General features: G+C 47.8%; 1 protein-coding gene across 2 annotated transcripts; it reads left to right on the top strand.

Moving 5' to 3' along the window:
* Positions 1–1,625: 1,625 nt before the first annotated feature.
* Positions 1,626–24,907, top strand: Mab21l3 (mab-21 like 3). 2 transcript variants are annotated; one of them, XM_028753025.1, is made up of 7 exons: positions 1,626–1,731; positions 2,666–2,925; positions 11,050–11,190; positions 14,403–14,694; positions 18,294–18,472; positions 19,043–19,237; positions 23,401–24,907. In XM_028753025.1, the coding sequence occupies exons 2-7, from the start codon at positions 2,677–2,679 to the stop codon at positions 23,632–23,634; spliced, it is 1,290 nt and encodes a 429-aa protein (XP_028608858.1). In that variant the 5' UTR covers positions 1,626–1,731; positions 2,666–2,676; the 3' UTR covers positions 23,635–24,907. The 2 variants fall into 2 exon arrangements, with proteins under 2 accessions (XP_028608858.1, XP_028608859.1); XM_028753026.1 differs by lacking the exon at positions 1,626–1,731 and adding an exon at positions 2,058–2,144.
* Positions 24,908–25,587: the final 680 nt, after the last annotated feature.

Raw genomic sequence — 25,587 nt, forward strand, 5'->3', positions numbered from 1 at the left:
CTTTACTGACAGAGCCGTCCCTCCTGTCCTGGGTTTATGCTCCTGAAATCACCCTAGGTCTCAGCATATTCTATTACTACAGGGTCTACAGTTATTTAGATTATGCTCACCCACACCAGTGTGTATGAGTCAGGGAACCTTTGCTTCTGAACCCAGACAAAATGTCAAATGACCTCAGCACACGAGGAACAGACACAGCTTTGTGGTGGAACTGTGGCGGGTGACTCACTGAGTGATCTGGTGCAACAGAAAGATGGGAGAGTGACCCCACACATTACAGGACGGCCCCCTGCCTTCGGCGAGTAAAGCAGATGGCAAGAGTAACTTTTATTCACCTGATGTCATTGTCGTCTCCGAGGCTTACTGCCTCTGTCTGATAACCTAGTCCCGGAAGCTTCTAGCCTCTGTACAATCTTATCTAGGCCCAGAATGTTTTCAGCCTCTGAGACTTACTGCTGAATAAGCTCACCCTTTCTAGGTCTTCCTGGGCTCTGGATGGCTAGTTCAAATCAGCTGTTCTGACTCAAACTCCTCTCCAAAATGGCCGATTCAATCTGACTTCTCTCTCCACCTCTGACTGAATTCCTCTGTTTGGCCTCACCACTCAGTTAGACATCACTTTGAAAATAGGAGCTTCAGGCCTCAGGGGGAATTTTAGGTTTGATTTAAGATTTTTGAAAACCTTGAACTGGCTCAGGTAATGAGGGTCTTGTCTTGAGAGCACGAGAACATGAGTTCAGATCCCCAGAACCTGTGTAAAAATCTGGGTGCAGAGGCACATGCCTGTGATCCAGCAACGGTGAAATGGGAGGTGGGCCCCAGAAGGCCTGGAAAAAGTGGCAAAGTTTCCAGACAATGAAAGACTCTCAGGGAAAAGGTAGAAGGTATCTGAGGACTGACACCCGAGCTGGTCCTCCGACCTCTGTGTGCACACTGTGCTACCCGACCCCAATACAAAACTGTAAATAAAACGTTGTGAATACTTTCATAAGCAGACATTATTTATTGCTCCTCGAAATCTACTACATTTATCTACCTCTTTTTTGTGTGTGTGTGTGGAGGCAGTATCTGAGGCAGCTGACTCTTTCCTTCTACAAAATGGATCCTGGGTGGTGGGGAGAGAACTCAGCTCCTCCGGCTTGGTGGCAGCGCTTATATTGGCTAAGCCATCTCCAGATGCAACATTTGAATCTGTGGTACTGAGTGACTGAGATGGGTTGGCTGGCGTTGTTGAGAGTGGTGAAGGTGTGGGCATTTGATTCCAGAACTTGGTGGTTATTGGGAAAGTCTCTATGGCCTTTAGGACAGGGACTATGCAGTAGTGATTCTGGCAAAAGCAGAAGTAAAGGCAAAACCAAAAGTATGTGTGTGGGGAGGGGCCTGAGGGTGGGGGTACTTCAGCAGAGTTGAAAGTGACGTGGAAAGAGAATTCCAAAAGGCAGGTTAGGAGGGAGAGCTTCTTGTTTCATTGGTGAAAAAACTGATGTGGTAGATTCGGAATGATGACCATGGCTACAGAAGTTTAGGGATGGAGATTCCCAGACCATTTCAGAGCACGTGCCGTAAAAAGAAGGGGATTTCCAGGACATGGAAAAGCAGGTGGAAAGTCAAGGCCGTGTGCAGGGGGATTCTGAGAACCTTTGCGACCCTCAGCTTTTCAGGACTGGTATTAGGACCTTGGATTGGCAGATGGAGCAGGGAGAAGGCAGTCCCAACGCCTGGAGGGAGGAGGTGGGTGGGGTCTGATGTGGCTCTCACTCAGAGCTGTCTGGGAGGATATGCAAATGCGGGGCCAAGGGAGAGAGTGGAAGGGCTGGATTGGCTGGGGTTGAGCGTTGAGGAGGTTGGTTTGGGGAGCTGCCTGCCTGGAATCCTTGCTCAGACGTGAGGTGGATTGTCAGCTTTTCTGTCAGTCTGTAGGATCAAAGACAGAGATACTCACGAGCTTTAGGAAGATAAAGCTGCTGGGATATTTCCCCCCAGTATTAAAACTAGCCCCAGCCAGTCAGACTTGGAACTTACTGTTTTCTAGGATGGGTTTTACTGGTAAAACTAGATGTGTCTTAGACTCTTAAGGGGCCTGTTTATACCGAGTATATTTTGAATGCCAGCGTTCAAGTGCGAAAAGGAAATCACATTCTAAGGTCAGCAGGTGAGAGGCAGGACTCTCTGCCCTACTTTTCTCTGCGTGTATTTGTCTCTCTCTCTGTCTCTCTCTGTCTTGTGTGTGTGTGTGTGTGTGTGTGTGTGTGTGTGTAAGCTTGCCTCTGTATACACAAGTATCTCTGTGAGTTCATGTGTGTGTGTGAGCGTGTAAGCATGTGAACTTGCCTCTGTATATACACAAGTGGCTCTGTGAGCTCATGCTTTTGTAAATGCCAGTCCGGGCAGCCCTCATCTGATTGACAAGGCTTGAGTTGAGCATGATGAGAAACCAGGCGGCTTGTTTGCAATTTCTTATTTGTTTATGGTAAGGAAGTAAATCAATTGCAGAATTTTTAGGAGTGGGGGGCAAGGGATATTTACTGTCAACAAGGTAAGGACAAGTAGATGTAAAGATACCAGGCACCAAGGTGCACCTGGTGTCAGGACAACAGGACAAAGAAGAAAAACAGGATACGCTCCAACTCGTTTTCATCACGTCTCCTTTTTAATCTTTCTACAGTTCCCTGAGAGATGGCAGATGAATCTTCCCATGTTGGAGAGGCAAACTGCAGTGAGCAGGTGAGAAGAAGCCAAGTTTCTGGTTCACATTCACAACTCCAGAGACATTTCATCCAGAGAGTAATGTTGCTGAGAAAGCTGCCCACCAGATTTGTCTTCCATCGGGAAAAGAAGCAGAAAGTTGCTGCTATACTGGGGATTGACCAAGAAGCCATGACGTCTCTTCCAGAGGGAGACTTAGACCATTGCCTGCTGAGTAAGGTGAGCCAGAGCCAGACTCTCCTGGGCACACCCTCTAATTCTCCACCCCAGGGACAGTGATCAGAAGGAATCCCCTGCTTCTGGAGACCATAGACCATCCTCAGGAACACAGGATGGTGACCCTCAGCATACTGAGGAGGTTCATGTTGCCAGTTAATTACCTGAGCCTCAGATTTCTTTCCATAAAATGAGGATCTGAATGGGATCACTGGGGAATGGCTAGCCAGGGGCAGCACAATGACAGACATGCAGATGACAGGCATGTGGAGCAGAAGTTGAGAGTATTTTGGACTTTTCTGAGTCCTTGCCTCAAAAAAACAAACAACAAAGACAAAGGGGTTTTTTTGTTTTTTGTTTTTTGTTTTTTAACTACAAAACTGATAGTTTTAAATTTTTGTTTGGGGGCTGGAGAGATGGCTCAGCAGTTAAGAGCATTGATTGCTCTTCCAGAGGACCCAAGTTTGATTCCCAGCATCCTCATGGTGGCTCACAAGCATCTGTAATTCCAGTTCCAGGGGATCTGATGCCCTCTTCTGTTGCCACGTGTACCAGACCCACTTGTGGTGCATGGACATGCATGCAGGCAAAACACATATATATATAAATTTTTTAAAAATCTTTTAACAAATATTACTTCATTTGTAAGCTTGGCATGGTGGTACCCACCTTTAGTTCCAGCACTCAGAAGGCAGAGATAGGCAGATCTCTGTTAGTTCAAAGGCCAGCCTAGTCTATTGAGTGGGTTTCTGACTAGCCTGTACTATATAGTGAAACCTTGTCTCAAGAACAAAGAAGACAGACAGGAAGAAAGAAAGGGGAAAAGAGAGGAAACGGGAATAGGAAGAAAGAGAAGGACTAATTCCAGTTTTAGGCTCTTTTGATGTTAGACTTTGTAAGGACCTTAAATAGTATTTAATTTAATCTGTTCCATTGTTCCACTTGCACATGAAGCTGCTAAGGCATGTTGTTAATGTTTAAACAAAGAGGTTTAAACTGAGAGGTGGGGGACTGGTCTCTAGCTTTCATGCCTTTATATATAAACAAAGCAAAGATTATTATCACTATGAGACATGAGTGCAATTTTCAAACATCAAGGGAGAATAAGGAAAATCTACCTGTACCAAAAACAATCACCAGCAAAGTGGTTCCCCAGCAGTCCTCCACACCGAGGCAGTGTTGGCGAGCGTCTTCCTGGAGTCCTGTGTTGTCTGGAAAATCAGCAGCATTCCAATTTTTTTAGCTTGGCATTCAAGTGATCTTCTCTAACCCTCTATCTCTGGGCAGTCTCGCCAGCAGAAATCACAAATGGTATTCCCAGCATGGAATCCAACCTGGATTCATGGTCTATTTGGTCTCTAGAGCATTTTCTAAAGTTTTCTCTCATAGACATTTTAAAACACTAAGATGTCTGGATAGGAATCTAGGCTTCTGTCTCCTGTGGCGATAGAAAGAATCAGGGTACCTGGAAACTGCAGCCCGGGTGTCTGGCCTGGAAATGGTGGTCTGAGTGTTAGCATGTGTGACAGCCAGTTCTCAGCAGGTTGCAGCCCCTAGCCACCAGTCTGACAGCTCTGTCCCTGTTCATCTCTTGTCCCCGAAGGTGGGTCAGCCTCTTCTCCCCCTAAGAGCTATGTCCTAAACAGACCTCAGACCCAGCTTTTTCTTTTGTTTGGTTTGTTTCTTTCTTTTTGGTTCATTTTAATCCCTTCTCACACAGCTCAGAGTTGTCCTAAAATGTTCTCTACCACCCAGGCACAGGACACTTCTGTCATCCTGGCAGCTGTGCAGCTGATAGTGCTCACTGGTTAGGCACTAACTCTTCCTATCCCTGCCTTGGCTACTGACTTAAACCTTGACTGTTCCATCTACCCTTTCAGAGGGCCCAATAGTGTCCTGGACATATTCCTATCCTTCCATAGTCCCAGAGTGTCTTGCAAAGATGTGGTCTGAAATATCTTCAGAGTCCCTGAAAATAAATAAATTAAAAAGAAAGAAAGAAAGAAAGAGAGAGAGAGAGAAAGAAAGAAAGAAAGAAAGAAAGAAAGAAAGAAAGAAAGAAAGAAAGAAAGAAACCCAAAGATGCTAACAGGCTGAGGTGCCCATAACATTTATTTAATGTAGCCGTCAACCAACCTCCGTTTCTATAGAGGAAGAAAGAGGTTCATAGAGATGAAAGGACTTGGCTAAAGTCCCATGGCTGTGTGGTGAAGATGCTGAGGTCTCAGCACAGCTGGCTAGGCCTAGAGGCCATATCCCCCCTGCTGAAGTTCTCCATCTCACAGACTCTCACAGACACACATGGAACCCCACTTTATATCAGATCCTGCTTTGTGATTTGCGGAAGCTCAGAACCTGAGAGGTGTTCTGCTAAAGGGGAAAGAAATGCCCTGCATGCCTGAGGGATGGCCAGCCATGCCTGCAGAGTCTGTCCTTAACTCCAAGGAGGAAGTGGGATGTTTTTGTGTACAGTCAAGGTGCTAACTGCAGTGTGTGGCAGACCCCAGGCTGCCATACAGAACTCTGAAGAGCAAAAGGAAGGGCCTTGGCTTTGATGTGAGAAGAGTGGTCCACAGAAAAAGGGATGGAGATGAGGCCTTAGAGGATGTGTTAGGTTTCAGTAGATGAAAAGGAAAGTACAGGAGGAAACCCATTTACCCACCCACCCCCATTCCATGGGGGTTTGCACTCAGCTATGCTTTCTTTTAGGGAGCAGAATCTAAGGTAGCAAATATGATCTATCTGTAACTTACTAGCTCTGGTGCAGGTTACCTCCTGAGCCTCAATGTCCCCATCTATAAAGTAGGAACCATGAGCAAATATTAGAGTATAGAAGGTCCAGGGGCTTCTGGGAAGACTGAAAAACCCAAGCTCCACATGGGTCGTGCTGCTGCTGCTGCTGCTGCTGTACTCAGAGAACAAACACCAGGTGGTCAAGACAGTCTTCACAAAATTAGCCTTAGCAGAGATGAAGGCCCACTGTCTCCTCTGCATCTGTCCATTAAATGCATGTCTTTCTTTAAACTGGCAAGCTCTGGAGAACACAGAAAGTGCCTGGTTATTCTGTGTAACCTGTTAACAGCCTAACTTTCTGTTGTCTGGGAGGAAGTTCTCAGCCATTTTTCCTCCCTGTCCTCTGCCTGGTTGATTCTCATGCATGTAGACCACCTGCTGTGGATGCAGCCATGCCCCCAAAACAGCTTTTCCCGCATGCTGCTCAAGTGCCCTTCCATGGAGTTCAAGGAAGGGGGTTGCAACACCATGAGTCAGCGTGGCGTTGTTACAGGGAACAGCCCTGAATTCCCAATACTTTATATTTGAAACAGTAAATTATTCACAAACCTGAACTATTAATAGTAGCAAATGACTTGTGGGTCAACAATAAGCCAGAGGCTGGGAAGGAGGGACGGAGGGAGGGAGCCTGGGATGAGACCGGGACGTGAGGTCAGGCACGTAGACACACCTGGAGAGAAGGAGGCCCTGGGCAAAGCTGTGACGGGAAGCAGTCACCTGCTGCTCTCTGTGACCTTGGAGCATCCAGCCTTTTGTGCCTGGTTGATTCTGTGTGGCTTGGTTCTGCCTAGGCTCTGCCACACTCAAAAATGTAGCCTTTGAAAAGAGAGGAAGGACCCCTTTTGGTTCATAGACTTTATCAGCAAGGTTGAAACCTGGATAGGCCTCCAAGGTCAGGCTTGGATTGAATTACAGTTTTACATCCATTTTCTTCATTTCCCTCTTATATTTATTTTCAAGCTTTTCTTTGCCTGAAATACATTTGGTGATGAGTCTGTATTGCGGGCTCATTGACACCTGAGAGACTACTGTTTTTTTTGTTGTTGTTTTGTTTTGTTTTGTTTTGTTTTTTTAAAAAGGATTCTGGATTGGTTTTGGAGGGGTCTGTACTGTGGCAAAATATCTATCTTTCACTAAAATCACTCCCTGCAATCACCCTCAGGCCTCGTCTCTGCATTTCCTCACCCAGAAGTCAAATACAAATCCTCTTGTTCTGTCTCTCTGGGTTCAGTCAAGGCTAGTGAAGGCAACAGTCCAGAGGAGTGCCAGGGTCCAGGCTGGGCTTACAACCTGCCACAGGCCTGGGAACCCTAGCACCAATCATTTGGGGTCCATGGATGGCTCGGTGATGTTCCTAACCTAGTGAGAACTTGACACTGCACAGATAGCCAGTGGTGTGGGAGGACCGGGCGAAGCATCACCTAAAGAGAACTGCACCCTGCTTCAGCAGCCAAGGGACCACGGGACAGACATGTCTGAGACGCTGGTCTATGCCTACATCACTGCTGGCCCCTGCCGTGTTACCTTTATGTGCTTGTGACTTGCTGTTTTTATGAGCACTAGCCGCAGACTGGAGGCCTTCTCTAGGTCCAGGAAGAAGATCAGAGGTCCATTCTATCTGCAGGACTGTCATGGAGGGTGTGTCAGGGAGTGCTGGAAATGGCATTGGAAACCCCGTGCACTTGGTGTAGTTCTACTTCTAATTGCCAGGTGTCATAGGCAGCCACCTGCTACTCTGGTACTCTATCCTGTGACACCAGATAAGATGATTTCTGAAGTCGAAATAATTCTGAGTTGCTAAGTTTAAGGCATCTACGTGTAAGAAGTGGCAGAGAAAAATTTGTAGTCTTACCTTCTAGACAGCTGAGTCCTCTATTCTGACTTTCATGTCTGCAGATGAAAACACATCGGGAGGATGAGCTAAGCACCAGATAATGAAAGTGGTTATAGGCGCCTTCCAGTATGTGTTCAATCTTGTTCTGACCAGTCACTGCCCAGTCTGTGCTCTAGTTCATAATGATGAATTTTTCCCTAAGGAGGGCTGCTCCCCTGGGTGCTTTGCTCCCATCCCTTCTTGGTAATACCAGCATTATAATGGCTCTTCTCTTACTGTGCTGATTCTTTCCTTTTTTTCAACTTGACAAAAGTTTGAGTCTTTTTTTTGTCTTTGTTGTTGCTGTTTTGGTGTGTTTTTTGAGACAAGGTTTTTCCTTGTACCCCTGGCTGTTCTGGAACTCACTCTGTAGACCAGACTGGCCTCGAATCAGAGATCTCCCTGCTTCTCTGCCTCTCAAGTGCTGGAATTCACCACCATGCTTCACCTAGCTAGAGTCATTTTGAAGAGGGAACATTGGGTGAGAACATGGCACCATCAGATTGGCTTGTAGGCAAGTCTGTGGTGGTGTTTTCTTGACTGATGACTGGTGTGGGAGGGTGCAGCTCACTGTGGGCAGGTGGTCCAGGGTTGTTTAAGAAAGATAGCTGAGCAAGCCGTGGAGAGTAAGACAGTAAGCAGCTCTCTTCTACAGCTCCTGCTGGAGTTTCTGTGTCCAAGTTCCTACTCTGCTTGCCTTCCTGCCTTGCCTTCCCTGCTGTTAGAATATGATTGGAATGTGTAAGCCAAGTCATACACTTTTCTCCATAGCAATGGAAAGCAACCTAGGACACCTGGCTTCTTAGTGTGTGTGTGTGTGTGTGTGTGCGCGCGCGCACACGCGTGCACACGTGTTCATCCATTGAATTTCTCACATTCAAGTTCTGTGGAATCAGATCCACAAACTTAAAGATTTGGGGAGTTTGGGATTATTAGCCTTGATCCCCCATGCCAGCTACTCTGACCGCAGTGTTCTACCTAGTCAGAACATCTCACATGGCTTTTGTATTGTGTTACTTACCCTATATTATTACCCTATATTATTACCCTATATTATTACCCTATATTATTACCCTATATTATTTCCCCCCACTACACTCATATAGTATAAAGTAGACCCTGTTCAGTGCCCTGTAATCTAGCAGCCTGAACATATATGCATTCCCTTCTTAGTCTGGGAAAAAAATCAATAATTAAAACCCTACCTAGCTTCCACCCCTCAGACTCCTGCCTAGCACACCCAAACTCACAGCCTGATGTCAGGGTTAAGAGGTGCTTCACTGTATCTTACAACTGAGCCCACTCATATCCCACAACCTGGCCCTCTTTATACATGTCCCCACGCCATCCCTCATCCCCCTGGGAAATGCCACCTCTCTGGCTTCCTGTTTCCTTATTACTTTGTCTTCTATCCTGTAAAGAAAGTAGACTCCAAGCAGGAAACCTCTCCAGTTCCCAGCATCCGTTCTCGGTCCCCTGTCCCCCTCCTCCCTTTTTTCCCTCTTAAGTGATGTGGGGGTGAGTACCTGAAGATTTGCATGAGCCTTTCTCCTGGGAAATTCCTCCACAGTGTGCAGCCTCTTCCTCTTCCACTGACATGCCTCTCTCTATGTTTAAACCTGCCTCAGCCCGTGTATCAATCAGTTTGAGACAACCAGTCTCTGGCCATGCTGGCTTTATGTAATCTGTTTGCTCCGTGGTGGTCCAGCTTCTTGAGGAATGGTGATCCTTTGTCCTCATGAGTTCCTCATCCTGCTCTGGTTGGGAAACTCTACAGACACTTGTGGGGCCCTGACCCCTTCCTCTATTTCCAGCCCTGCCACCTTACAGACCACACAGAGACAAGAGACAAGGTCCCATGTATCCCAGGACTTGCTGAGAAGCCCAGAATGGTCTTCCTGCTTCCACTTCTGAAGCACCAGGACTACAGCCATGCACACCATGCTCAGTGTCTGTAAGGCTGCAGGTGGAATCCAGGGCTTCATGTATGCTAGGCCAGGGCTCACTCTGCCAACCGAGGCAGATCCCTAGCTCCCTAGCTAACACTCTTACCTCCTGCCTCCAGGAAGGACCCTTGGCCTCCAGATTATACAGCTGTTCTCCTGCTGTTCTGTGGCATCCTATGAATGCCTTTCCCAGCACCTGACTATGGACTATTTTAGTCCATCCTACTTAGGCAGTCTATCTGTAAATCTCTTACCGTGCAGTAAATAGTTCCAGCAAAAAGTGGGCATTCAGTGAAAACTGGCCAAATGCAATTGAATCAGGCACACAAGGGAAGTTCTATCTGTGGGGACCTTTAACCAAAGGTTCCCCAAAGCACCCTCCTTTATTTCTGACATCCTGCCCTTCCTGCCCTTCTGTGAGCACCTTATTTCTTCCACTTGCAGTTTAGAAGATGCACAGTCCCCTCATGGGCTTCTTAATGGCTATTAAAAGAGCATCCCTCAGCCCTGTTACTCATATTGGATATTTCAGGGTGGGCGTTACAGGATTAGAAATGGGGGGGTGACTGCTAGTGGCAAAAAGAAGCTTATGACCCTGCAGATACAACTGCCATATTGAAGACCAAGCAAGATGTGTGGGCTTTAAAAGGAGCATTTTGTGTGTTTGATATTTCCCATGAGATTCTCTGGCCTGTAGCTTTAAGGACCTCATTTTTGTCTCTTGCCACTTAGTATAGTGTTGGCCATCTGGACAATACAAGGTTATTTTCCAAAGACAGTACTTTGTATATGGATGTGTACATATCAGAGTGATCTCAGCATGCAGATTGGGGATGCCCTCTCTGTTGTATCGGTCAGCACCCCACATGTCCCCATGATGGAGCCCCGACATGTGTTCTCTTTCATGTAGCTTCCCCTGTGCTGGAAGTACATAGTCATGTCTGTCTGCTCTGCTGTGACACTGCATGAAGCTGTACGACCAATGCTAAATGCATATTTATCAGTGGACTAACCCTAAGGGCCATGAAACCTATGCAAGTGGGTGTGGTCTCAGCCTTGCATTCTGTCTCTCCAAGGGATGTCTCTGTGGCCATCTCATGTGGCCCATGCTGGCCTTGAACTCACTAGAGAGCCAAGGCTGGCCCTGAACTTCAGATCTTCCTGCCTCTACCTCCCATGTACTGGGATTACAGGTGTGTACTACAATGTGTCCCCACTCTCCACCACCCCGACCCTTACCTCCTGCCTTTGCTGTTGCTTTGATTGTTGTTATATTCCCAGCCTTTGCCCAGGAATAAGTCCTGGGTAAATACTGAGCAAGGGCACCTGTTTCAGAAGAAAGCAAGCATCATGTTGGTCACTGTCAGGCCTAAGCAGCTCAACTCCTTTGGAGTCCTGGGAGGCAGGATTTTCACCCTGAATTTGGGTCAGGCAGCAGTGCGCCTTTGCTTTGTCACCGGTGTGCTGGTGCCTCCTCAGGCCCTATAACTGTTTTCCTGATCTCCTCACACTCAGGTAGACCTGAGGCGACAGCAGATTTCTCAGACTGTGGAGGAGGTACAGAAAATCATCCACCTCCTGACTGCAGAAATCAGCCACCAGGACAGTCGATTCGAAGCCGTGCCTGCCTCTGACACATACAATGACAGCATTAAGGTAATAAGCAGGGCTCCCCCTATCTGAGGAGCTCCAGGAAGCACCCAAACCCTGGGATAGGAGAGACTCCGTGTGTGTGCAGTACTGCGGCCACTGAGAACGTGGTACTGACCTAGGTTTCCACTGCTGCTCTCCCAGGCACAGGTTACACACATGAAACATGAAGTTCCCTGTAGGAGTCCACACATGCCTAGACCACAGAGGCTAGGAGTGAGGAAGCCAAAGGCATGACTGAGTCCCATTTGCCCCCAAAGCCAGATCTCATTCCAAAGACTAATGGCGAAGCATGCTGCATTGTGGTCCAAGCTCAGTTAAGCACCTGGTCATTTGTTAAACACAACTGAATAGATGAGAAGCTAGGCAGAGGGAGGTGAGGGAACTCATGGGGAAGCTGTTGAAGGTGATAGACTCTGGGGTACTGATGAGGGGGAGCAGGAAGGCTCTGAGGCAGCCCTGGGGAACAATAGGGATACACTGTAGCCCCTCCCTGCCGAGGGATCCCACTGAGTCTAACCACCAAGGCTAGTGGAGGACAGTCAGCAGTGATCTCACTCAGACCCTAACCAGGACTGCACACTCATCTCCACTAAGAAACAGGAAGGGAGGTTCTGTATGCCTCTGAACCTTCACTATTCTTGATCTCAGTTTTTTCTGCATACCAACCTCTTTCACCTTGCATTAGTTTTACGTGTTTTCCCACCCGTCTGTAAGATCTTTGATTTTAAGAATCAGCACGTGCACATTCAGCCTATAAAGAATGAGCTTGGCACCAAGAACTGTGACTGGCCACGTGCCTCTCAGGCTGGTGGATACAAGGTCCACTCACAAGGTTCTAAGACTTGTGGACTTTGAGGCAGAATCAGATTTCAGGAAACTGACTCTAGAGTGAAGATTGTAAGACTAGCATTGATCCTGTCATTTTAGAACACTTGCCCACCTCTTCCTTCCCAGGCCAATCTCAGTCAGGCAAATACAGCCCAGGACTAGAGAGAGCAGACACCACATCATTCTCCCTGAACCTGGGCCAAAAAAGTTCCCTTATATGGTCCTAGTTAGATTGATAGCTTGGAATATATCCTGTGTCAACTAACACTATGTCCTGTATATTAAGCTTCGGAATGGGATTGCAGATATAGCTTAGTTGGTAAAGTACTTGCCTGGCATGCTCGAAGCCTAGGTTCAACCCCCAGCGTACCTGTGATCTCAGCATTTGGGAAGCAAAAGCTGGAGGATGGGACACGCTTGGTCACCTTTGACATCTGTTTTAGTGTGTTGTTTTACTTTACTGTTGCTGTGATAAAATACTATGGCCAAAGCCACCTATGGAAGAAATAATTCTTTTGAGCTTATCTTGGTGGCTAAGGCATCGGAGCGCACTGTGGGTCTTCAACCACAAACATCAAACAGAAGGAAGTGGAAGTGGAGCCAGGTTCTGAGCTCTCACGGCCCACCCCCACCCCAGGTGGCGTACGTCCTCCAGCAAGCACACCACCTCCCCGAATAGTGCTGTCACCTGGGGACCAAGTGTAAAATACCTGAGCCTCTGAGAGAATATCCATATCAAATTTGACGCCAGCCTGGGATATGGGAGACCCTGTTTGAAAACAAAAACAGAACAAAACAAAAGACACATAAAATGCCTTTAATATTATCTTGGGCTGAGTTGGATACGTATTTACTGAGCAGCATTTGTGTGACTGGTGATGTAGTAGTTTTAGTCTTTATTTGCTGTTGTTGTTGGGGGGTGTGGGTGTGGGTGGATCCACCTGTTCAGGTGTGTGTTCTGTGTGTGGACGTACCTGTGGAAGCTATAGAAGTCAGCATCAGCTGTCTGCCTCAGTGGCTCTCTAGTCTACATTTTCAGACAATGTCTCCCACTGAACCTGGTATTCTGTGATTCACTTATAGTGGATATAAGTCAACAAGTCCTAGGGATTCACCTGTTTCTGCCTCTCTTCCCCCCACACCAGTGCTGTGATTACTGGCATGCAGCTACACACCTGACTCTTTGGTAGGTGCTAGTGATTGATATTCATGCTCACATGACAAGCACTGAATTGGCAGACCACCTGCCCGGCCCCACAGTTGCATGTTTGAACTCCTGTGCAAGTGGATTCAAATCACGTGAATACTACGTTTGTAGTTTAGATGTCTGACTTCACTATTTAGCCCAATCTCTGAACACAAGAAGTCATGTGGTATCATCATTTAAAGCATCAAATGTTCTCTGAAAGTGAGGCGGAATCAGTTGCCGTTGAGTTAGTCACTGCCCAGACCAGAGACCAAAGTTCGATATTTGTTAGACTTTCTATAACTTTCTTCAAAGAAGATGTAGCTGGATGAACAAAGAGGCTCCCAGTGAGCTGCCTGGCTCCAGCCAGAGTTCAGAGTCCCTCGAGAATATCTGCACCGTCAACCAGTTTACAGTGTCCTTTGCTTTGTATGCCTGCCTGCTTTCTTCCTGGACTGTTTAACTGGTTTCTGGAGAGTAGGAGTGGGTGGATTCACATCCATTTTCCCACTGAACACACAATCATGTCAATGGCTCACATTGTCCGGACAGACAGACTTTCATCTCACCTTGGATTCTGTAAGGGTTAGTCATTCATACTGACCCTGGGTCATTGTGACAGGAGAAAAGAAAGCATGACACTTTAAAGTCCTGTCACCTTCTCCGTAATACTAGAATGCTCAGTTATCCCAAGACTAGAACCACTGAAAAAACTACCCTGCTCTTCCGGATGCTGTCAGTTTCCCCACGAGGTCTGTAGCCCCTCTGAGCCCTAGGTCACTCTCTGGAGGAAGTGGTATCCAGGTTACCTACTGGTGTGACTTCAGAGAAGAGATGGGCACAGCCAGAGATTTGGGTTGTGTGTGAGACTCAGTGGATTTATTCCCACTTTCCTTTCCTCTCTCCTGAGCTTCGGGTTCCCTCCAGAGTTCTAGGTTTTCTTCATGCTTATCTTGTGGCCTCACAAACCCCAGAACTCCTTGAGTTAAGTCACTCTGTCTGCCACAGCCCCAGGTGGGTTAGTGGCAAAACAAAACCGTACTTCTCAGCAGTCCCCATGCGGTTTCTAAGCACCTCATCACATCGCTGAGGGTTACATGGCCGCCTTGAGCTGCCTGACTGGACAGGTTGGCACCCCTCTGTCGATCGCCTCCCCACAGCGTGTGAGCTCAGCTCCTCTTCTCTCGTTTTCTGACCTCAGGTTTTGGCCCCCAGCCTCTTCCATGTCACCGTCCCACTGAAAGGCCTTGCAGGGTACAAGGGGGCCCGGACGCAGCGCTGGCGGTACTACAACTTGCAGGGCACCAAGCTCACCTGCCCTTTGCGGGACCCCGAAGGCCTGCAGCAGTGGCTGGAGACTGAGATGTTCATGAAGACCCTGTGGCAGTGGCACAAGGCAGATGTGAACATTGAGGGGGACATCGTGCCAGCCAAAGTCCTCAAGGTGTTCCGGACCCTGGTGGAAAATGCAGTGAGAACCTGTCACCTCTCAGGTGAGCCGATGGAGGGAAGGTGAGAGGGGAGCTATAGCCAGTCACCTTTTACTTTGTGTCGATGGGGTGGCGGGGGGCACTAGTCTGTTAATGAAGTCCCTAGGGCAGGGATTCATTCTCAGGAACCTCCATGACTTAGAAATTACTGCCTTGCCAAACACACCTCAGGCTGTGGGTTTGGTGGCTCATCTCCAAACTCATCATACTTATTTAAAGCAGGAAATTACTCACTCCCCCCCCCCCCCAGACCTTGGTCAGCAGCGCATTTCTGTGTACCAAGCATCTGACTGCACACAGGGTGTGGAAGCAGAATGCTCGGAAAGCTACCACAGCAGAGGACAGACGGACCTTGACAACTGCAAACACTGACCACATTACAGGGTGACATGTACACAGAGACACACACACATAAACATACAGGCATGTGTGGGAAAACTGACTAAATTCCTTAATTACAAAAGTAGTTATAAACCAGTAAGGAAGATGAACTGATCAGCAGAAACACACATACACACACACACACACACACACACACACAGAGAGAAAGAGAGAGAGAGAGAGAGAGAGAGAGAGAGAGAGAGAGAGAGAGAGAGAGAGATCAGAAAGGAAGGAAAAAAGGAAAGAACAGGGATCTTGGAGGAGAATATAAGTAGTTAAAGGAAAAAATGTAGATTTTAAAAAATGTTAAAAATTCCAGCAGATTGCTAGGCATGGTGGCTGGTACATGTCTGTAATCCCAGAACTGCGAAGGCTGAGGCAGGAGGATTACTACAAGTTTGAAGCCATCTTGGATAACATAATGAGAACCTGTCTTATAAAATTAAACAACTGGGGCCTGAGAGATGCACAGTGGTTAAGAGCAGTGGCTGCCCTTGTAAAAGACCCGAGTTCAGTTCCCAGCACCGACCTCAGGTGACTCCAGCTCCAGGAGTCTGATGCCCTCTGCTAATCTCCATGGGTACCTGCATGCATGTATGCATAATACAGCCACACACATCATAGAATTAAAAATAAAATAAATCTAAAAGAAAACAACAATGGCAAAGAATCCCAACAAGAATAGAAACATTAAAAATGCTTAGCAGATTAACAGCTATAAGAAGTCTGAGCAGTGTGGTCCTGCTGGGTACGGGTGGGTGGGTCAGCTGAAACAGGCACTTTCATGTTGTTCTTGGGAGCAGGAAATTTGGGAGCATTTCATTTTTAAAGGGCAATTTATCCATTATTTATTTTTATGAAGAGCTTACTTGGCTGTTCAACAAATAAGCTTTTGCAAACACTCAAAGAAATATGGCCAAGAATATCCTCTGCCCTAGGTTTGAAAATAGTAACCAACTAGGAAAAAAGAAATCGAATTGACTATCCAAGATAATTGGTCCAATGAATGATGGCACCTTTGCCTGGCAGACTGTATGCAGCCTCTGCCAAGAGAGACACACACATGCACACACATCTTATGAAAAATTATACAGGCTACAGAACTCAGTGTCGGATAATACATTTGTAAATGTTTGCTTGTCTGAACAGAATAGTTCCGAGAAAGTCTCCATCCGGGTCATATCTCATGGGTGTTATAGAAGGTACTTCTGTGGATTATTTAATTCTTGTGGCAATCTGAGACTGGGGTAATGTGCAACTTAGTTGGTGGAATATTTGCCTGGCATGGACAACACCTGGAATTCGATCCCCAGCACTTCATACATGTGACATGTTGATGCACCTCTGCTTACCACACCCTGGGAGATGGAGAGGGAGGATCAGAAATTCAGGGCCATCCGTTCTCTGCATAGAAAGTTCAAGGCCAGCCTGGGATACTGGAGACCTTATTAAAAAGAAAGGAAGAAAGAAAGAGAGAGAGAGAGAGAGAGAGAGAGAGAGAGAGAGAAAGGGAAGAAAGAAAGGAGGGAGGGAGAAAGAAAAGAGTTCTTTTCTGTTCCTGGCTGAGGGTCATGACTGGAACCTGTCTCATCTGCAGAAGCAGGAAGTGGTCCTGGCAGTCTAGCTCCAAGTTCAATCCTAACACTTAGAGATGGTCTACAAGTGAAAGGAGGGACGGGAGAGGCCAGCCGGGCAAGACCAGTGAGGAGCTTCCAGTGAACAAAGCTAAAGCCATACTCCTCATCCTTGCCTTCTCTGAGACTGGGGTAATGACCAGGCCTCTCTGGTGAGATATAGACCATGGGCCATGCATCATATCTAGCTCATGACAGCTTGCTTTCCTCAGAACAGCCAAACACAGTTAACAGCTTCCATTCCCTCAGAAGGAAAGATTGAAATGACAGACCTAAGTTCCAGACACCCATTCTTATCTGTAACAAAGCCAAAAAAAAAAAAAACAAAAACAAAAAAAACAAAACACACATTTGATGGGGCTGGAGAGATGCTCAGTGGTTAGGAGCACTCACTGCTCTTACCGAGGACCTGGGTTTGGTTCCTGGGATTCTGTCTGTAACTCTAGTTCCAGGGGATCTGATGCGTTCCCCAGGCCTCTGCAGGCTGCTACATGTATGTGGTGCATATAAACTCATGCAGGCACACAAATGCACATAGATTAAAATTAAATAAAAACTTATTGTTTTGAAAAGAGATTCCCCTGGCAATGAGGGCTGGCTGGCTCGTGAGCTAGAAAACTCACCACACAGATTTCTTTCTCACCTGCTTGGAAAATGAAATAATAGGAAGTCCCTCTCACTCACCTGACCTCTTCCAGCTGTGACCCCTCTCATTCACCAGACCTCTTCCAGCTGTGACCCCTCCCACTCACTTGACCCCTTCCAGCTGTGACCCTTCTCATTCACCTGACCCCTTCCAACTGTTATCCCTCCCACTCACCTGGCACCCTTCCAGCTGTGACCCCTCCCACTCATGTGATTCCCTTCTAGCTGTGACATGCTCTGAGGGCTTTTATGATCTGGTAGACTTAGGTTGATAAATACATCCAGGCAAAGATGGCTCCCAAGATGAATGGTAGAAGCAAACACCATCCATGAGACTGATTCAAATGAAAAGCAGGTTAGTAGGACTCCCCTGGAAGGCCCCTGGGTGAGGGTGGGGTCAGAGCCACCCTTCAACAAGATCCTGACAGGAGATTAAAGAGCTCTGTCCTTATCCTCACCTGCCTTCCCTGCCAAACCAGCACCGAGATCACACAATAGCCAATATGCCCCTTTCCTATCTTATTCCATGACCTTCCTTCATTGAACTTTCTGAAAAGAACCCATCAATTTAAATGGAAATCTGCTGGATTATAACTCAGAGGTATTTGTGATCAGCATGTGTGAGGCCCTGGGTTCAATCTCCCGAGACACTCACATTTGCACCCATGCAGGATCTCCAGCAAAACACACATACATGCACACATGCACCCTAAAAGAATGTGCTTCAAAGCTTTGGAGGAGTGGGGAGAAAAAGCAAAGACCTACCAGCCATGGGCCCTCCTTGTGACCCTGTGATCGTAGCTGACTATCTGGTGTCTACAGAACTGACACTGTGACCGTTGCACTGACAGCTCCCAGAGCATTCGCTCACCGCTTCCTGCCCTGCTGCTTCTGTAGAGCAAGGCTTTCTTCTCAAGTGTCCCTCTGGTTCTTTCCCATCAGGCAAAGTCACTGTGCTAGAAAAACGCACTACTGTTTGGGTTGCTGTGGAAACGTCCACAGGTCAGGTGGAGCTGGAGCTGGCCCCCACTGTGGAGATCCCCACCACCTGGCCTGAAAAAGCCCAGTGGCCTCGGTGTCTGAAGCGGTGGCCTTCCCCAGAGAGAGTGGAGTGTATCAAGGTATGGGTGACCAGGCGGGGATCCATTCAGTAGAGTGCCATCAGCTTTGCCAATCACATCAGTGACTGTGTGTCAGCTTCTTAGGAAGCAGGGGGTTCCTTGGAGCCTGCCCCCATGCACGTGCCCCCCTCCCACCATAGCAGCACTGAGGACGAACTTGTCAGAAATGCAGGTTTCTTATCAGAAAAGGCTGGTAAGTCCTCAAGGGCTCTGACATGGGCTATGACAACTGCCATAAAGGGGTCTGAGCCACCCTGCTCCCTGAGTATACCAAGATGCTTCCTGTTCTCCCATGATGCCTTGAGATCTCCAAGTTTTGACATCCATGTGTAAGAGAGAATATTCAGTATGTTTGTCTTTTTCTAGCTTATTGCACTTTGCATATTATACTCCAGTCCCATCCATGTCCCTGTGAATGACTGGGTTTGGTTCTTTTTTATTGGCTGAATAATATTCCATTGCATAGACATACCACAAGCTGCGGGCCGTGGGTCCTTCCAGCTATCTGAGCTTCTGTCTACATTAGCCAGCCCTGTGCTTCTCATCTTCCCAATCCTGTTTCGTTTTCAGTCATTTGGGTTTAACTTGGTGGCCCAGTCCAGCTATCACTGGCAGCTGAGTTTCTCCCAGGCCGAGCAGATGTTGTTTGAGCAGCTGGATGAAGATGGAGGCTGCCGCAGGCAATGTTTTCAGGTCCTGAGGCAGCTGAAGGAGGATGTGTGGTGTCCAGGGAGGAGGCCGGTCATCACCACCCACCACCTGCAGGTGAGCAGGGGTGTGGTAGGGGGAGTCGGGGCAACTGTCTCTAGGTGAGTCCTAGTGTGTGATGGGATCAGGATGGGGCCTTGGGAATTGTTTTTAGTTCCAAGATTTCCACACTGCATGCATCTCAGCTCACAGAGACATATAAACCCCAGCTGTGCATCATAGCAACTGGGTTTTCTTACCTGCCTTCCTGCCTCCTCTTCTCAGCCCTCTCCCTCGTCACCTTTTTTTTTTTTTTTGATGTATCACTAGGAATGATTTATTGTACAAATTAAAACGTTGTAATGCATAATATGCAGAGTAAAAGTTGAGACACACAGAACATCCACCATGTGAAGCCAGGTGACGAGAATTCCCTTCTCGAATGTTTATCCTGTCTGCATGTTGGGAGCCTTTGAACTCCCCTACTTATTTCAAACTAATGAATTGTTGTAAAGTGCAAGCATTCTGCTGTGACGGCGAGCACGTGAATATAGCCCTCTGCACACTGCTGTTCTGGTGAGTGTGTGAACGTATTCCCGTCCCGTCCGAGGATTTGATAGCACCACCCAACCTTCCTTTGTCCCCTCTCCACTTCCTTCCTAACTTCTCATAATCGCTGTTTTCTTCTGTGGAACCCACTGTATTGGTGACGGAGAGTGTGCCGTGTTTGTTTGCCTGTTGCTTTCTTATCTCCTGCTCCCCACCCCCATTTCCTCCACGATGCTGTGCATAACAGGATTCCACGAGGGTTCATGGATGAGAAATAGTCCACCGTGTAGACATACCACGTTTTCTTTATTCTTTTGTTGGCGGACACCTAGGTTGTTCATTTTTTTCTCGGCCATTGTGAATAATACCACAGTACCCATAGAGTGTAGAGATCTCTTCAATGTTCTAATTTTGTTTCCTTGGTATGCATAACCAAATTGTATATTTTGTAGGAGCCTCCAGTCTGTTTTCCATAAGAGCTACACTAACTTATATTCTCACCAGCCCTGCAGGAGTGCCCCGTCCTCACTGTCTCCTCATCTTTCTTCATCTTTTGTGTTTAACTCAGCCGCTCTCACTGGGTGACGTGGCATCTCACTGTGGTTTTGACCGGCAGGGAAGACTGACTTAGGTGCTTGTCCACTTACTTGTGCGTGTTCTTTTGAGAAATGGAACTTCCTCTCAGTCGCCCACTTTTCCTGGTGTTATTTGTTCTTTTGCTGTTGAGCTCTGCGTATTCTGAATATCAATGGCGTGCAGCTCACTAACGTCCCCTCCAGTCCCAGCTGACCCTGGTGACAGCTCTGCAGTGCAGACGCAGCTGAGTTCCATGTGTTCACGTTCGTCTACTTTCTCTTTTGTTGACTATACTGTTGGGTCTTCTCTGAAAAATCTTTGCCTATGATAATGCCGTGCTTTTTCTAGTTTCATAGTTTCAGGCCTTATCTTTTAACACCACAATCCATTTTGAGTTTTGTATCTGGTGAGAGGTGTCATCAGTTTCGTTCTTTGGAGTGTGTGTGTGTGTGTGTGTGTGTGTGTGTGCTCGACCGCCCCATGGAATCTCTCTCACTCACTCTCCACCCTCCTTCTCCCTCCCTCCCTCCCTCCCTCCCTCCCTCCCTCCCTCCCTCCCTCCCTCCCTCCCTTCTGTGTTTTACCAGGCCCACTTTAATTGAAAAGATTATCCACTCTTTAAAATCTCAAATATGTATTATTATTTTTTTTACTCATGTATATGTGTCTGTGTGAGCATATGCCATGCGCATGCAGGTGCACTAGGGGGCCAGAAGAGGGAGTCAGATGCTGGAGCTGCTTTACAGGCTATTGTGAGCTGCCAGAGCAGAGTACTGGGGACTGAACTCAGGTCCTCTGGATGAGCGCCAAGTGTTCTTCATCCACCCAGAACTTCAAATATACACTCTTTTGAAATTGATTATTTTTGGTTACCATGTTTAATTGCATATATAATTGGGTGTGGTGTGACATCTTTGCATACGTGGACAAGGACAACACTCAAATCCAACCTCCCTCTGCAGTGCCCCTTTCACCCCATTCCCTTCACCCCACCCCTCTCCACCCCTTCGCCCCACCCCCCTCACCCCACCCCCTTCACCCCTCCGCTCCACCCCCTTCACCCCATCCCCCTTCACCCCACTCCTCTCTATCCCCTTTTACCCTACCCTCTTCACCTCACCCCTCTCCACCCCCTTCACCCCATTCCACTTAACCCCACTCCTCTCCACCCCCTTCACCCCATCCTCCTTCACCCCACTCCTCTCCACCCCCTTCACCCCATCCTCCTTCACCCCACTCTTCTCTATCCCCTTTCATCCTACCCCCTTCACCCCACCCCTCTCCGAATTCCCAGCCCTCATCCCACCACATTCAGATCAACTTTTTTTTTTTTTTTTTTTTTTTTTTTGGTTTTTTTGAGACAGGGTTTCTCTGTGTAGTTCTGGCTGTCCTGGAACTCACTCTGTAGACCAAGCTGGCCTTGAACTCAGAAATCCGCCTGCCTCTGCCTCCCAAGTGCAGGGATTAAAGGCGTGCGCCACCACTGCCCGGCTCAGATCAACTTTAACTTTTAGTTTTCACATGTGGGAAGAACACGCAGTGTCCGTCTTTCCGAGTCTGGCTCATTCTACTTAACACATGTCCTTCCGTATTGCTGCTGTAAAGGACAGGGTTTCTCTTTCTGGATAAACAGTCCTCCATTGTGTCTTAGTGCCCTGTTTTTCCTGTCTATCTGTTGGTGGCAGTTGGCCTGATTCTGTAGACACCAGTGTTGGTCAGAAGGCTGGCAAGCAAGGCAGGGACCAAACTCACAGAGCGTATTAAGGAGTGTATCCTTAACCAGGTGCTCACATGACCAGCACACAGGAGTTAAGAACAGGAGGATATCTGTGAATACAAATGGGCCAGCCTGCTCTACACAGCTCCAGGCCAGCGAGGGCTACATAGTGAGACTCTGTCTTGTATTCTTAGTTAGCTAACAGTGATAGAAACTGTCAATTTGACAAATAAACCATAAAGATCTGTACTTTACAAAGAACTTCAGCTCGGCTGGTAATTGGAATAGGCACAGAATGGTTAGGCTACCAAAGTGTGGTGGGGAGGACGGTGGGAGGGAGGTGAATCTGAGTGGCAGGTCTGAAACCAATGAGTAGGAAGATGGGTAGGTTGGGCTGTGAGTGACAGGAGCATGCTGCCCCAGGTTGTGTCTGGCACAGCTGGCTGGATGAGCAGGTCTAAAGACAGAGCTGGTTTGTGGCAAAGGCCATGAGTTCAGTCTGGGCATGTTGAAACTGAGGTAACTTGCCAATACCCAAGACTAAGCAGGTCAGAGGCAGAGTCTGAGCTGGAGAAGGTGCCGTGTGTGAGTCCTCCATCTTACTGAGAAGACTGTTCTACACTGAGCACTAGGTGGAGGAGGGGCAAGAACAGAATAGGCCTTGGAGGGACCCTCAGGGATCCCCAAAGCAGAGAAGGCACAGATGGGTGCCATGCAGAGGAGTAGCTGGGTTGAGAGGAGAAAGCCTGGAAGACCATTGTCTTGGAGGCCAAAGGAAGAGTTGGTTGGAGAGAAAGGGTTTGGGCCAACTGATCCACTGACAAGCAGCAGGGGTGAGGCTGAGGAGGGCCTGTGGTTTGCTGCTTGGAGAGCTTGGGCTAAGAGAGCAGCATTTAGGATTAATGGCAGAAGGCTCCCCACTGGAGTAGATGAGGGACGGAGTGAGTGGGCACAGGGGAATTAAGCAGGGTGCCTGGACCTACAGGGGAGAAGGTGGCCAGGGGAGAGCAGGCAGCTTTGACCAGGCCAAGAGGCCATCTTCTAAGAAGGGAGTCTCTCCTATAGGGTTCCTGGGAGGCAGAGTCAGTGAGAGACTACCGAGAGGAAGAGACTGCCATGTTGGCAGAACTCTTTGCTCCAGGAGATGAGGGCTTCCATGTAACCCTATAAGATAGGAGGCAAAGGGCTTGGATAATGGTATGACTCACCAGGAGAGTGTTGATGGTTGGGGGTCAGAGGGAAGAAAGAGAGAGTAACTTGGAGGTTTGAGCCAGCTAGGTGAGCCCCAGGCCCAGGTGAAGCAATGGATCATTAGTTCCTGATGAATCCAGTTTTCCCAGGATGCCTTGTTCCACCTCCCATGTAAACTCAACTTGTTCCCAATGTCTCTCTTACCCAGACCGTGCTCTTCTGGACTTGTGAGAAATACCCCCACCTCAAGGATTGGCAGGTCTTCCAGCGGGCACTCCTGCGTCTGGTTCGGAAGCTGCACAGATGTGTGAGCCAGCACTTCCTGAAGCACTATTTTGTTCCAAAGGGCAACCTCCTTCAGTCAGCTAACCCAAGTGAGCTGGATGCTGTGGCCCAGAAAATGGCCTTTTTCCTAAAGAATCCACAGGTCGAGTTGCCCTGAGATGGCCCAAGGAATCCTTGCTTCATTCCTTCCTGCTTGACTTTGTTCTCAGGGTGGTTCCTCTGTCAGCTGCCAGGATCCTATGCTAGAGAATGGCTGCCAATGACAGAGAGAATGAATCAGGCCATCAGCTAGCTCATCAGAGACAAAAACTACTCCTGCCCCAAGCCACACAAGCATTTCATCTTCCCTACCTCTTGTGGGGACAGCTTCCCCAGTGGCTGATTTTCCTTGCTCAAGAGATGGACTCAGGGCAGGCCAGACATTAGCCTGCTGCTGGCGAATTCTCCAGGTGGCTGGACCAGAACCCATACGATGACAGACAGCTCACTGGTGGCTGGTGTCCTTTATAAGTCTCTGTGCTCCAACTCCAAGCAGAGGCCAGTGGTCCAGGCTCCGGAGCTGTTCTCCTGTTCCTCTCTCAAGTGTGGGGAGTCATCGTGAGGCTTAGGGAAAATCCCAGAGAAGGATGCAGCTGGAACTCTCTCTACCTGTCACCTGACTCCAGTTACACCCCTCTCTGCCACAGTCAAGCCTAGAACTCGAACCCATTTCAGGAGTGAGCTCTGTGTTGTGGCTCTGCGTGAATCCACCTCCATGTCCTTCACATCCGGATGTTAGCGCAACCCATTCGCTCACTCGCTGACACATAAATACTGAGACTACAGGAATGAGCAAGACAGACTCAGTGGAGAAGACAGGAAGCAAACAGCAGACCGGTAAACTCTGTCACCACACACAGCTTAAGGAGTGAGGGAGAGAGTGTGGACAGCTGAGAGAGGCCACCATGGTGACCTCAGGCAGGCTGGGATGGGCCGGCATCTCTGGCTGTGAGAAGCTGGGCTGGAATCGGTACTATTGTGTCCTGGGATCAAAGGTGCAACATTTACCTCCAACAAGAAGAAAGACTTTGTGGTCTGAAGCACATTACAGATGGTGGCTTTGGTGACCGTGTCAGGAGGGACTCGGTGGGCCCTACTCTTCCTCCTTCAGAGAATACCGAACCCTACAGCAGCACTCATCTGCAGTCTGGAGACAGTGATCTTAGAGCAAATGGCTTCCTCTGGCATTTTCTTAATGCTTCTCAACTTCAGGGAATCCTTTATGAATTTTGAACATTCTTCCCAAATTTGCTTAACAAAGTAATATTCTTAAAGACACAAACATGCCTTTGGAGGCTTTGAAGAAACCCCCATGGGGAAGACTGAGCCCCAGGCCGTTGACGTGTTGAGCATGCGCCCTGCCAATGAGCTGCACTGACCTTTTATTTAGAGGCTGGATCTCACTAAGTTGCCCAGGATGGCTCTATTTTTTTATTAGTTTTTTTATTAGAATATATTAATTATACATAATGATTGGTTTCATGTGATATTTTCATGCATGTATAAAATTTTGTGTATGAGTGTGTGCACATATGTGTGAGCCAATGACTTTAATAAGGGTTTCCTCCAGGAACATGGGTAAGGGACTAGTTACAGAGAATGGGCACCTTCTAGTGGTTACACCACTGAAGAAACTGCCACTAACTGCTTATAAGTCATCAGGAAGGGTTGGGCACTTGTGAGCATACCTTGCCTGTGACAGAATGGTGACAACTGTTGAGCGAGCATGGCCTCTGAGCCTTCAATAGTATCATGACTATGTTATAGCTGGAGACCGTATAAGACTCTAGCGAGCAGAGCCTTAGTTTACCGGAGACCCCCTGAGAGAACCTCACGGACATGAGAGATTGCTGCAAAATACAAGAGGAACTTTTAATGTTCCAGCATACTGGGGCCACCCTGCACCCTGTGTTGCTTGTTCAGTGATTTGCAAGTTCAAGTTCAGTTTTATACAGTCCTTAGGGCAGCAGCCATTAGGCACAATGTGATTGGCAGAACAGTGTGACTTTAAACTGATTGGTCTTTGGGGAAATGAAGCGGCAAGGACCTCCCTTGTCTGTAGGTGGCAAGG

Source organism: Grammomys surdaster, unplaced genomic scaffold (assembly GCF_004785775.1).
Source record: "Grammomys surdaster isolate TR1022 unplaced genomic scaffold, NIH_TR_1.0 125941, whole genome shotgun sequence".
In the NCBI taxonomy this organism is placed as follows: Eukaryota; Metazoa; Chordata; class Mammalia; order Rodentia; family Muridae; genus Grammomys; species Grammomys surdaster.

Coding starts and splice junctions, on each gene's coding strand:
- Mab21l3 (XM_028753025.1), top strand. CDS start 2,677: ATGGCAGATGAATCTTCCCATGTTGGAGAGGCAAACTGCAGTGAGCAG. Junction 2,926..11,049: donor ACCATTGCCTGCTGAGTAAG/GTGAGCCAGAGC, acceptor CCTCACACTCAG/GTAGACCTGAGGCGACAGCA. Junction 14,695..18,293: donor GAGAACCTGTCACCTCTCAG/GTGAGCCGATGG, acceptor CTTTCCCATCAG/GCAAAGTCACTGTGCTAGAA.